The sequence below is a fragment of the Callospermophilus lateralis genome, chromosome 14, assembly GCF_048772815.1.
Source record: "Callospermophilus lateralis isolate mCalLat2 chromosome 14, mCalLat2.hap1, whole genome shotgun sequence".
Taxonomy (NCBI): domain Eukaryota; kingdom Metazoa; phylum Chordata; class Mammalia; order Rodentia; family Sciuridae; genus Callospermophilus; species Callospermophilus lateralis.
The window spans coordinates 99,987,165-99,999,996 of NC_135318.1; the positions used below are offsets into that span (position 1 = coordinate 99,987,165).

Sequence of the window (12,832 nt, forward strand, 5' to 3'; positions counted from 1 at the left end):
TTATTCCAAATTTTATTCATTTGTTATTTAAAATTAAAAGATGGAGGCAAGGAGGGGAGGGACAGAGAGAAGTGGCTACAGGTCATGGTCATTTCCAGAATCTCTTTTGTATAAGGCAAACCAACCCTTTACCTACACCCTCCCCCCTAATTATCCTGTTCCACTAAGGAGTCCTCTTCCTGCAGATGTGCCTCCAATATTCGGGAGCTGCTTATAAGAAAATGCAGGCATTATATCTACATGCAAGCGAACTGTCCCAATGGCTCTAGTGTGGAATTGCCTCTCTGCAATCTGCACCCCTCCCAGTATGTCACTCCAAGGAATCTGATTTCTAAACAGCGTCCAGGCTATGTCTTATGTCGCCCTTGGTTTCAATCCATTCATAACCTGGCACCTCCTCAGAAACTAGATTCCTTTGTAACCCAGAACTTAGCATCTTCTCTAGCGCCAAACCATACTTGGGCGTGGTCAGTTAAAGAGCTCTGAGAAAAGATGCTGCTCACTTGTTAAAGCAGAGATGTCTTCAACCTGGGGGGAAAGGAGGGGTGATGAGCCTTGGCAGCATCCACAGAAATTTTTCATTAAAAGCCTTCATGGGAAGAGGGGAAAAGTGCTTCTGGACCCACCTGTCTCGAAAACCAAATCAAGTCTACCTAGGAACCTAGCCTTTGTCCAAAATAGCCACTGAGATATTTCCATTTCAGGAAACACCTCTGGTCAATCTCTTTGGGTCTCATTTATATCTTGATCTTCAAAATGAAAATTGACCCAGTATCAACAAGCAGAATATAATTCAACAAAAGTGTCCTCCCGAGTCCTGAGGACTTGTCTCCTTGTCTCCCTTAGGTGTGAACCTAAAACCCACAGTGTTTAAATTTGCCTGTTCCTTAAGGAAAGATGTTACAATGGAAAAATGATTTTGGTGGGGGGGTCCTTTCTTTGTCAATGAATATTTATTATATGTTCATAAAACCATGCCTCTGGTCTTAGCGTAAATTCACTTAGTGCAGAGGCCATGCTTATGTGTGTTGCTAATTGACATAGAAATTTTTAAGATGAATTTTTTTTCTCTTTTATTTGTGGTGCTGGAGATCAGACCCAGGGCCTCAGATGTGCTCGGCAAATGCTTTACCACTGAACCACACCCCCAGCTCTGAATTGAAATCATTCTCAGTTTGCCGTCTTAACCTCAGCTAGAAAATAGATTCCCGTCCCTAATTCATCTAATTAATTAAATGAAGAAATTGTAGCACCTGGGAGTAAACAGAATGAATGATTAAAACAGACTGGATAAACTAGCCATTATCAGGCAAGACATATTTGCAGGTTGAGGTTTGGAGGGGTGTGACGTCTGCCACCTCCCTATGTTTTCCATCTTGTCATATTTTTAAATTTTAAAGTATTTAATTGTCAGATAAAGAGCGAATGTGTTCAAGGTGTACCATGTTTGATTTGATGCATGCATACACTGTGAAAATGTTCATTACGAACCATGCTGCAACATTAGATCCCCAAGACTTGTTCATCTTGTAACTGAAAGTTTAGACCCATTGACCACCATCTCCCCTGTCCAGTCCTCTCTCCTCCAATCCCTGGGAACCAGTGTACTACTCTCTGCTTCAGTGAGTTCTGCTTCTGTAGCTTCTGCATATAAGTGAAACATACAATATTTGTCTTTCTGTCAGACTCTAATTTTGACTTCATTTTGCAAAGAACATGAGCCTTCCTGGGGGCTAAATTATAGTTCTTAGCAGGTCTTTAGTGGAAACACAGGAAATGCAGATAAGACCCACTTAATGGCCCTCATAATCCTCAAACAACATCATAATCACCCTCCGGCTCCTTCAGGCTGCAAACCCTCATCCTGTAAGAGGTTCTGGTCTTTGTGCTGGGGAGGGACAAGATTTTGCAGGCCACAGACATGTCCCTCTCATTCTTGCCCTCTAAGCTATTGAAAGTCACTTTTCTATTCTCAATTTGTGGGAGTTTGTACTTTATAGTATTCTATGAAGCGATCTATATAGAATATACATTCAGCTGCCCCTCAGTATCCATGGGGGGGAGCGGTTCTAGGATGCCCCTCAGATACCCAAATCTGTGGATGCTCAAGTCTCTTCTACAAAATGGTATAGTAACTGCACATAACCTACACGCCCACTCCCACATACTTTAATTCATTTTAGATTACTTATAATACCAAACACAGTGTAAATGCTGTGTAAATAATTGTTGTACTATCTTGTTTAGGGGATAACAACAAGCAAAATAGGTACGTGTTCAGTCTGGAGACAATGTTTTTCCTGAATATTTTTGTTCTCTAGCTGGTTGAGTCTACAGATGAGGAACTTGGTAGATAGAGTTTGCTGTATACATAGTCACCGATATAGTTATTCTCATGTATCTGTCATTAACAGCCTGATCCAATCAGCCAAGGAGCCAGAGGGCCTTCAGACCTCCTCCTCTCCCCCCTTCCTATACACCAACTGAAGTGCTGAATAGGTAGTCTATTTCCTTCTACCCCAGCAACCAATCTTTGCTACTTGGTTTCATAGAAATCACCAGGCTAGTACATCTCCAGGACTGAAAGTCACTTTCAGAGGGCAGGGTAACAGCTCCCAATTCATTATGTCCTGGAGTCAAGATAATGTCACCCAACTGAAAATAGTAACTTTACTGTAACATTTTAGGAAGAGTCCAGGGACCACTGGATCAGAGTGATGAAAAGTTTTGCAAAAAATCCTGGGGCTGGGGATGTGGCTCAAGCAGTAGCGCGCTCGCCTGACATGCACGGGGCGCTGGGTTCGATACTCAGCACCACATAAAAATAAAATAAAGATGTTGTGTCTACCGAAAACTAAAAAATAAATATTAAAAAATTCTCTCTCTCTTAAAAAAAAAAAAAATCCTTAACTATACGAGGTGGCGTGTACCAGGTTGCATTTTATAGATTCATTTAAAAACTTTCAGGTCCCTATAAATCTGTCACATGAAAAGAGGCAGTCATCCTCTCCTTATTCTCAAGATGCTAACTTCTCCTAGCTTCAGTAGAGGGAATTCCATGTGGTGTACATTTTTTTTCCTCAATACATTTCCTGAGATTCATGGAGTGCTGGAAACTCAGTCTTCTTCACTCATTTCAATTTGGACATGATTTTATCTTTACTAGGCAGGCCAGTTACTGGACCGGAAAGAAAAAAAAAATTTTTTTTTTTAGTAGAATTGCAGCCAAGCCCTTGTCTCAAAGCTGCAGAACGGTGGCCAAGGTGGACTGCAGCGCACAGAGCCTGCCATGCCAGCACGGGCCTGAGGTGGGACAAGTAGGGATGAGGCAAGCCAGGGAACTCTGATATGTCACCCACAGTGACACTGCCCAATCAGAGCAGCCACCCGCCCCACACAGTGCTATAGTCCTGAGCCCCCAGCATCCATGACCCGCCAACCTCAACCTCCTACTTGCCCGCGGGCAGCAAGAAAACAGTAGTGGGGCCGACCAGATTGGAAGTTCAGGCTCAAGGGTTAACCAGTAGTGTTAGCGCTTTTCCAAACCCTGATTAGCACTGGTCCAAGTGCTATGTAAACCTCAAGACTAGCGCATTCAGGGAGCAAATCCAATGGGAGTCCCCTCTCGTCCCTGCAAGAGTCCTGTTTCTATTCTTCACACTTGAATAAATCCTACTCCTTTTGCTCTGGCCTTCCTGCTGTCCCGTATATTTTATCCTCTGGGTTCGTGAGACAAGGCCCAGAAGGAAGCTGGAGGTGAGCCCCTGGGGTCTGTTGCAGCCCTGGAGGGCAGAGGCCACATGAGCAGCCACAAACCACTCAGTGGTAGAGGAGGAGAATTGGGCTTTGTGGCTGTGACCCTCAGAGCTGCCGCTGAAGCAGAGAATGAGTTTCATCTCAAACTCCAGTTTCAGCATGCTGTGTCAACAGGCATACAGGGGCCAGCAAGTGGAAGACATTTCTTAGCTCTGTGCCAAAGCCCATGTGTCAGTCTTAACCACAACGAGCTTTCCGGTTATACTTTTAATTTGCAAAACTAGCTATAAATAAAATATTAAGTCAATCAGCAACAGGGCAGACACTGGTCTAGATTCTGAGAGGCTGCAAATACCTGGTCATGCGGAGGCTCTGTCATGCAGAGGATTCTGTTCATTTTCCTCCTAAAGGGTTTTAGCAGAGGAATGCCAGGATCTTATTTGGGTTTTAAATGATTATCCTGGTTGCTAGTTTGAGAATTAATTTAAGGTAATTGTCAACTGGGAAACCAACTGGGGAAAACTGTGGTATGAGATCTCAGGAGAGAGAATAGTTGAATATGGGAAAGGATCTATCTGTCTGTCTGTCACACTTTGCATATGGTTTGAGTGTATTCCCCGCCCAAAGGTTCCCGTGCTTGATTTCCAGTGTGACAGCGTTGAGATGGTGGAACCTTTAAAGGGTGGGGCCTACTGCAAGGTAATTAGGTCATCGAGGCACCACACATTTGCAGAGTGGGTTAGTTCTCATGGGAGTGAGAAAAATGGGCTACCACTATGTGCTGATGTAGCCAGAAGGCCCTCACCAAATCCAAGTAAATGTCAGTGTTACGCTCTTGAACTTCTGAACTGTGATCTAAATAAATCCTTTTTATTTATAAGGCACCCAGCCTCAGGCATTTTGTTATAGCAACAGAAAATGAACTAAGTATCTATCTATCTATCTATCCATCCATCCATCTGCTTATTAAACACACACATTACAACTATAATTGTCTTATTTGCCAAATGGAGTTCTGAAAGTACAGAGGGCCAGTTCAGCCTTCCCTTGCAGTAGTTGCGGACCTGCATCCCTCCCATCTTTACGCCTGAACTGTGCTCAGCCCCATTTTTTGGAAGCCTCCTTCGCCTGGATTTTGTCCTATTGGAGGCCACCAGACCCTGCAGGAACCAGAGATAATCCTGATGAAGAGAGAGGCAGGCTTGCAGCTGAAAATCCTTCATTCCTGGAGATGCCCAAGGTCCACAAGAAATGGCTATGAAGGCCTGCTCTCCTTCCTCAGAGGGCAGTGGCCACGCTGCTTCCTCTCTGTCTGAACTTGGTTTATGGTTCAACTTCTGAGAGTTCCTCAGCCAGCCCCAACGAGGTCCTCTAGGCCCACAGGAGTCCTGGGCTGAAGCATGCTGAAAGGTCCAGTTCTAGCACTGCCTTCCACTTAGGGTGGGGATATCTAGAGCAGCACAGTCTGGGCACAAACCAGCAGAGAAATACGAGCACACAGAACGCATGACCCGTGACCCGTGACGACAAAAGAGATGTCACAAGTTTCCAGTTCATCAGCATCCCTCTTCATGGAACAAAGGCAATTTACATTTTTCTGACTATCAGCTGCCTCCCAAAGGTGAAAGAATCGGGTGGCCTTATCTCGACATCATCATCATGAGATGGATGTTTTCTCAATTCCCTCCCACTACATAGGAAATGCTGTGAAGTACTTGACCATGAACCTGGACCTACTGGTACTAACTTAGGATCAGGATTTAGGATCAGGTAGGAGGGTCTGCTTGCTGGATTCCTGCTAGTGCATCCTTTGACACTACCTAAAAGCTTGTCTGGGTATCACTTTGCTACAGATGCTACTGCCAGATGTCACACTATGCTCTGGTGGCCCCAGAAGTTCTGTGCTTAGCTTATTTATTTGGGACTGACTTCTAGGTCTGTCTTTCAGTGCCGGCAGCCTGGTTCTGACTTAAGCCCCTGGGTTCAACATTACTAAGATTGTGGGGTTTAGGTGAAACCTCAACTGCAATGTCAAACTTGGATTGTGAACCTCCCATCTGTGCTTAAACCGTTCATGGGAAGTTGTCTTCCTTGGGATTGCTCAGTAACATTAGCTTTGAAGTATAATGCTTACTAAGGCAAAACTAATGTTGTAAATATTTACATCATGTTTCAATACTTCAGAAGCTTAAAAAGTGCCAGGGGCTAGCAGTTCTGAGAAACAGAGTTTTGCTAAAAACAGAGGTACCACTGGTGTGCTTCATCCTTTCTCTCCCAGACCAGAGTTGCAGGTGTGCCCTTGGCCATGGCGTGGTCACGTCTGGTCATGAGATCCCTCATCTTTTACCCAGTGCGCTGCACAGAGGTTTGCATATTCTACGTGCGACATCTGCATGCCTGATCCTGGACTGTGCAGGTAAGCATGCCCAGTATTTCAGGAGGCTGCAGGAAGTTACTCTATGACCTATCCTCCTCAGCTAAGTTTGTCACTTCTCCAGATTTCAGCTCCCGCTGATGTTTGCCTAGGCCTGCCAGAAGACAAATCCTTCCCCCAGCTGGAGGACTGCTACAGCTAAGTTCACAGATCTATAGTCCGTGGCACACCTGCTCTGGGTTCTGGGATCAACACACCCTGGCATGACGGCTTTGGGGACGCCTGAATTAGGAAAGCCTGTCAGGTTAGAAAGAAATCCTGGAAATAGACTTCTGGTCACAGCAAGTGTTACTGGTCAAGAGCCGGGAGAGCACTCCATGAAAAAGGAGACATTTCTGTTTCTGGCTTCTTGCCATCACCCGGAGGGGATCTGGGTCAATTGAAGTGTTGCCACTGGAGTCTCTCATTGCCAAGGGTAAACAACTAGGGTGGGAGTTAGGATGGCAGGGTCTTACGCAGGCTGCACTTTATACTGTTGTGGCTTTGATTAGCTTCCAGAAGAACCAATAAGTTGTTTGGTTAGTATGTTTTTCATGCTGTGCATAAAGATAATAGAATTTCAGAGGTGGGATGAAGACTCTTAATTTTCTAAATCAGCACTACATTTTAAAGTTGAAATGACTAAAGTTCTGGAGGTTAAAGGTGTCCCCCACTCAGGGCAAACCTGTAGCATTTGCTATCCTTAGAGTGGGAGGGAGGGATCTCTCACAAACAGTCCCCCATGAGCTTGGTGCAGACATCTTCCCAGCAGGATAGGATTCTGAGTGTTGCATTTTGAGTTCAGATGTTGGTGCCTGGATGCATGTCCCATTTTTGCTTAAATGTCTTTAGAAGACTTTTATTTTGTAGAGTTCTTAAGCAAATGGATTAAAGGATGCTGAATCTGTATTGCATACATCTCTCAAGGGGTAATGGGATATAAATGAATTGCAAAAGCAATAAATAAGCTTATGCTGCCTGTGCCAGGGAGACAACCAACTGACTCTTCCTTCACTGACTCCCAACCCACTCCACCCTTTCCCTAATACCAAGAATGGCCATTTGTCCAGCTGCCATTGAACCAGGTGCTGTGCACTCATGTCCAACTTGCAATAACCCTGTGGAGTAGAAATTATTACAAACATCTCCAAGTTAGATGGTTCAGCTTATTGTTTTTAAGTCTGTATAATGGTTTAAAAGTGATACACATTCAGGAAAAACTGTACTTTAAATTTTACATTTTAGCCTTTTCCTGGGCTCTTGATAAAGGATAACCATTCACTTTTTCCTTTTGAGTACAAGTATTCAATAAATTACATGAGCTATCAACATTTTATTATAAAAAAAGCTTTGTATTCCATGATTTTGCCTGGCCATAGGCCAATGTGAGTGTTCCAAGAATGTTGAAGGCAGGCGAGGCTGATATGATGCTAGGTAGGTGAGGTGTATTCAGTGCTTATGGTATTTTCAACTTATGATGGATTTCTTGAGATGCAGACCCAATGTAAAATGTAAAACAAGGTTCATCTGTGTTCCCGTTTCACAGATGAGGAAACTGAGCTCACAAATGTTAAGTAACTTGCTCTAAATCACACTGCTTGGTCAGGGTGGACTTCTAATTCAGCTGATTCCAAGGGTAAAGACAGGGATCTACTTTTCAAGGTTCAATTATAGCTGTGTGACCACCCTCCAACTCTCTGCCAAAAATGTCCCCTAATGTGCCAGTGCAGTTGTACCCTTGTCTACCTGCAAAACTCTCCTTCCGATTCAGGCAGCATCAGCGAAGCCATGGGGTTCTTCATCAGATCTGCCACCACAGGGTCCTTGGCTGTCATATAGAAGAAAGGAATTCCAGTACTGTTGTTGAAGGGACCATCACTGATGGGCAGGCAGTTCCCAAACGGCAGTCCTGGGATCTAACAAACATCCCATAAAAATAAATAAATAAAATAAAGTTATTGTGTCCAACTTCAACTAAAATATAAACATTTAAAAAAATCAAAAGAGTCTTTTTCAATGGCAGAATTGTGGATTGATGTGAGGTGTGAGCCTGTCTAGGAAATACAGCACCAAGAAGTGTGTGTGTGGTGGGGGGACCATGACGTCACAGTGGGTTTGACAAGGAGTAAATTAAGGCCGGGTGGTACCAATCCATCCACATCACCTTGTGCTGGCTTCAGGATTTCTCTGTAAGTGATGCTTAGTTGTGACATTCTGTTTGAAAGTTAAAGAATTATTCTTGAAGCTGCCTATGAATAGCAAACAGAGTCACTTTATTGAATGTAATGTTCTTTGGGGGAGGGACAGTGAAATTTCTGGGGGTGTGAGTGGTGCTGAGCCTTTCTTCACACTTCCTCTTAACTGCCTTCACTGCCTCCCCCAAATTTTTGGCAACTTTGGGAATAGAATTTAATTCTTCACTTTAATATCTTGCTTGCCGTTTGAACACCAGGAACATTCTATTATTGTTTCTTTCGGGGCTATACAGTTTTCTCATTCACTGATTGCCTTTTTATTGTAATCAGTGACATTTCATTATATAACTCAGCAAGTCTTATGGGGAAAATGATGCAACCATTTTAGCATAAAGGAAGTCACAGTAATATGATATACCAGTTTTTGTTCGGGATCATAGGGTGGGTGAAGGGAAGTGTATCATGTTTCTGTGACTCAGACATAGACAAAAATATTTAAGTCTTAGGTTTTCCCAAACCCTACTGGTGTAGCATCCCAATCTTACTTTATTCCTCAAAGTACACCTCTTTGTTCCTTGGCTCAGAATTCTAGGACTGTCTTTGTCTTTGAAGTATTGCAATGGGGTTTAAAATTGTAGACGGAAGCATTTTAATCATTTAAACATATAAAATGTTAAGGACCCTCTGAAATGGTACGATAACATCATTTACAGATGGCGTCTTCAGCATGTCATAAGTTGCCCAGCGTCATGTTTTACATGCATGCAAATGTTTTCTGAATTTATTAAGTTTGGGTTAAATGTCAATATTGGAAAAGGCTAAGATAGATATTTGGTTGGAAGTAAAAATATCTTTAATACATTGGCACTAGACTTTCATTCGAAAAGATTTGTTTTAAACAAAGATTAGTTTTATATTTAAACTTTGTATTTTCTTAAGCTGTGTTTTAAGAGTGAAGCTATAACCATGAAAACTCATTTGTATGCTGGGCATATCCAACTGGCTCAGTGTCTGATACAAAAGGGGTTCAGATCATTGTCATAACGATGTCATTTAGATTTTCTTTTTAAGCAAAAAGGACCTTCAAAACTGCCTAGTCAACGTCTTAATTTTATAGATGAGGAAAGCAAAATGGAGAAGCCAGTGACTTGGCCAGATGGAAGCCATAGAGACACAGAGATGGGTCAAGATTCCTAGGCGATGCCCATTGCATCTTAAAGATGTTAATTATTTTTTGCATGAAGTAAATAGAGTTCAAAATACTGCCCTGCAATAAAACATTGACATCCACGTGAAGGGCTCGAAAGCCTTGCTGAGGCTGTATACTTATGGAAGTTACATTCTTATTTCTTATTCCCTGGCACTCCAGGGGCAATCTTATCTAACAGGTGAATGAAACATGTTTGGACTGAACCATAGAAAATACAGCCTATGACAGCTCATTCCAGCATTTACACATCTACATAAGCCTTCTTTCCAGAAAAAAATCGTCAAGTTTCATTTTTGTAAATATGAATTTCCATCAGAGCAGCGGTATTGTTTTTCTCCCCATCTCCTCTGGATTCCATGTCAGTAGATGGTGGGGAGGACTCTCTGCTCCGTGAGCCCGCAGGGGCTGTCCCTGCCAACTCCGATGTTCCAAGGTTCTGACACCTTTTGTCCGGCTCTCTCTAGTCAGACGCCGGTTTATTTTTCTTTGACCATCTCTAGACAGGGACTTAGTCCCCGACCATCTGGCACGAAGCCTGGTTTTCCGTGCCTCCCCCACACCCGCTCCCACACTTTGCCAGTCTAACCCACCCATGCACACAGTCTGGTTCCGTTATTTGCAAGGCGTCTGCAGCCCAGGGCAGCCCACTGGGCACGTCTGTGAAACCCAGATCTGAGTACGCGAGGGGTCTCCAGCATCTCCCCGGCTCCTGGGCGCGCCGCCTACTCGCCAGGCCACGGCGAGACGTACGACCGCATCGGGGGGCCCAGCCGGGGTGGCTTACCTTCTCGTGGGCGGACACGGTGGCCAGACAGCCCCAGGCGCTGGCGTGGGCCAGGGAGCGGGCGGTGCCAGCGCGCAGTCTGGGGTCCGGGGGCGCACCGGCAGCCGGGCCGCTTTCCCGCCGGTAGGAGAACATCCCCGGGGGCGCCGGGGGTGGTCGGGCGCGGGCAGCACCTGTCCGGGGCCGCAAGTGCGCGTCCTCCTTGTGAGCCGAGGCTGGGAAGCTCTGCTGCCAGATGCTGCTCGAGTCCTCCAGCAGCGCGGGCAGCGCTTCCTCGGTGGAGGCGCTGTCCAGCTCTTCATCCACCTCGTTGGTGACAGCCCAGGACACAGAGCTCACAATCACGTACCCGGCGGCTGGGGACAGCAGGGCGCTGCAGCACAGCAGCCAGGAGAGGCGGGTCCCGAGCCGCGCGGACCGCTCGCCCCGGCGCACGGACATCTTGCAGGCAGCGAGCCTGGCCGCGGGGACCGCTAGCAGCGAGCTCGCGGCCGGCCAGGACCACAGCGCCCTCCGGAGGCGGAGAAGAGGAGCTGAAGCCCCTGCTGACCACCGCAGGATTCCTGGGTGGGGTCCCGGGGCTAGCCCCAGGGGTGCCCTCACAGCCCCCTGCTACTTAGAGAAACCGAGGTTCCTGGAAGACCAGATGCCACTCAAATGCTGCGTGTGTGGCAGCCGCAGCTGCAGGGTACAGAGTCCTCATCGCACGCCAGGTCCCGGGATGCGTCCGTCTTCTGCAGGGTGGATAGACAAGGCTCCTCTGCCCCACAGCTGTGGGATCCTGCCAAGTCACTTAACTCCTCCGTGGACCGTTTCCTTCATGAGAAAGTGAAGACAATATCTCAAAGGCCTGATGGATGGGAGGGTTAAATTATCTAGTATTTTGAACAGGCTTAGAACAGTGTGTGACACGGAGCCAACTATGCATTTTGTTAACTGAACCCAAGGTAGGAATCTTATCTCCATCTTATTAGACAAAGAAAACCGAGTAAGCAGTGGGAAAGACTGACAGCCCTTCTGTCTAATGCTAAAGCTCATTTTCTTTCTAAGGACAATAGCCATCTTAACCTATTCTACCCTGTCACGTCCTCGATGGATGATCGTGGTACATCATTTGACCCCTCTGTCTTCACTGTCTTGCCAAGAAAATGCAGATATGTGACTGCCCTGTCCTATCTGTGACTAAGACAATAATCTTAAGAGTCAGGCAGAAGTCTTATTTGGTCAAATTTCCCTTACTAGATTTATCTCTATTAAGCCTTCTGATACTTTCCCAGTTAGATCCAAACTTGAAGGGGATTTAAGAGAGTGAACGATAATCACCTTCCAAACCCACCATATATCATGAACCCAAGTGAATGCTTAATACATGATAGACATTTTTATTTGTCTTTTGGCTACTTATCCCAAATATCTAACAGATCACTCAACTTTTAGGAAATAGTTTTCCAGAGATTTCTTAACTGATACAGAGTTCAGTCTTTTTTGAATAGTTTTGAAAAGCTAGAGATTGTGTATCCTTCAGGAGAGATTTAGATACCTATTCCTTTAAACCTATATGTGAGTCAAGATATGGGTGTGAGTGTGTCTAATGTTATTACATGAAGTCAAATTGATTTAGAAATTGATTATACCAACTGTTACTATCAAAGTATGAGAGTTCCTCTTTTTCCTCATTTTTATCAATGTAGATTATTGTTAGGTTTTTTGATTTTTATTTTATTCGTCCCCCCCAAAATCTGGTGAATAAGCAATGGTGTCTTCTTTTTATTTTAATGTGATTTACCTGATGACCATTCTAGTAGGTCACTTTTCTATATTTATTGGCCATTTTAATGTCTTTTGTTAATTACCTATTAATGTATTTTGCCTATTCATTTTTACCATGGTAGAAACACATCAGATGAATTCTCAACTATGTGCACATCATCATACAGCAGATCCTAGGATTGTTTCATCTTGCAGGACCGAAACTGTTTCCACCCAACAGTAACTCTCCATTCCTTTTTCTTATGTCTACTGACAGCCAACACTCCACTTTCTCTTTTTATGAATTCGACTCCTTTAGAGACCTTAGATAAATGTAATAATGCAGTATTTGTCCTTCTGTGACTGATATATTTCATTCAGCATTTTTATAACATTTACCCATGTAGCAGCATAAGACAAATTTCCTTCTTTTTTTAATGCTAACATTCCGTTGTCTATGTATACTGCATTTTCTTTACCCATTCATCACTAGTGAACATTTAGGTTGTTTCCATCTGTAACTATTGTGAATAAGGCTGCAAAGAACCTGGGAGTATGAATATCTCTTCCAGACTCTGTTCTCCAATACACTTTGGAACGATAAGTTAACCTTTGAAGAAATCAGAGGAGAAATTTAAAAATTCGTAGAATCAAATGAGAATAAAAATACAACTTATGAGAACCTGTGGGATACATTGAAAGCAGTTCTAAGAGGAAAGTTTAGA

The 12,832-nt window shown here is 44.2% G+C and overlaps 1 protein-coding gene across 1 annotated transcript in view; it reads right to left on the bottom strand.

Annotated features, from left to right (window-relative positions):
* The window catches only part of Creg2 (cellular repressor of E1A stimulated genes 2), a 32,913-nt gene extending 22,114 nt beyond the window's left edge, over positions 1-10,799 (bottom strand). Inside the window, exons 1-2 of the mRNA XM_076834016.1 lie at positions 10,359-10,799; positions 7,916-8,085 (exon numbers count right to left, since the gene is read on the bottom strand). Of these exons, the coding sequence (XP_076690131.1) occupies positions 7,916-8,085; positions 10,359-10,799 (611 nt within the window). The remainder of the gene's footprint in view (positions 1-7,915; positions 8,086-10,358) is intronic.
* Positions 10,800-12,832: the final 2,033 nt, after the last annotated feature.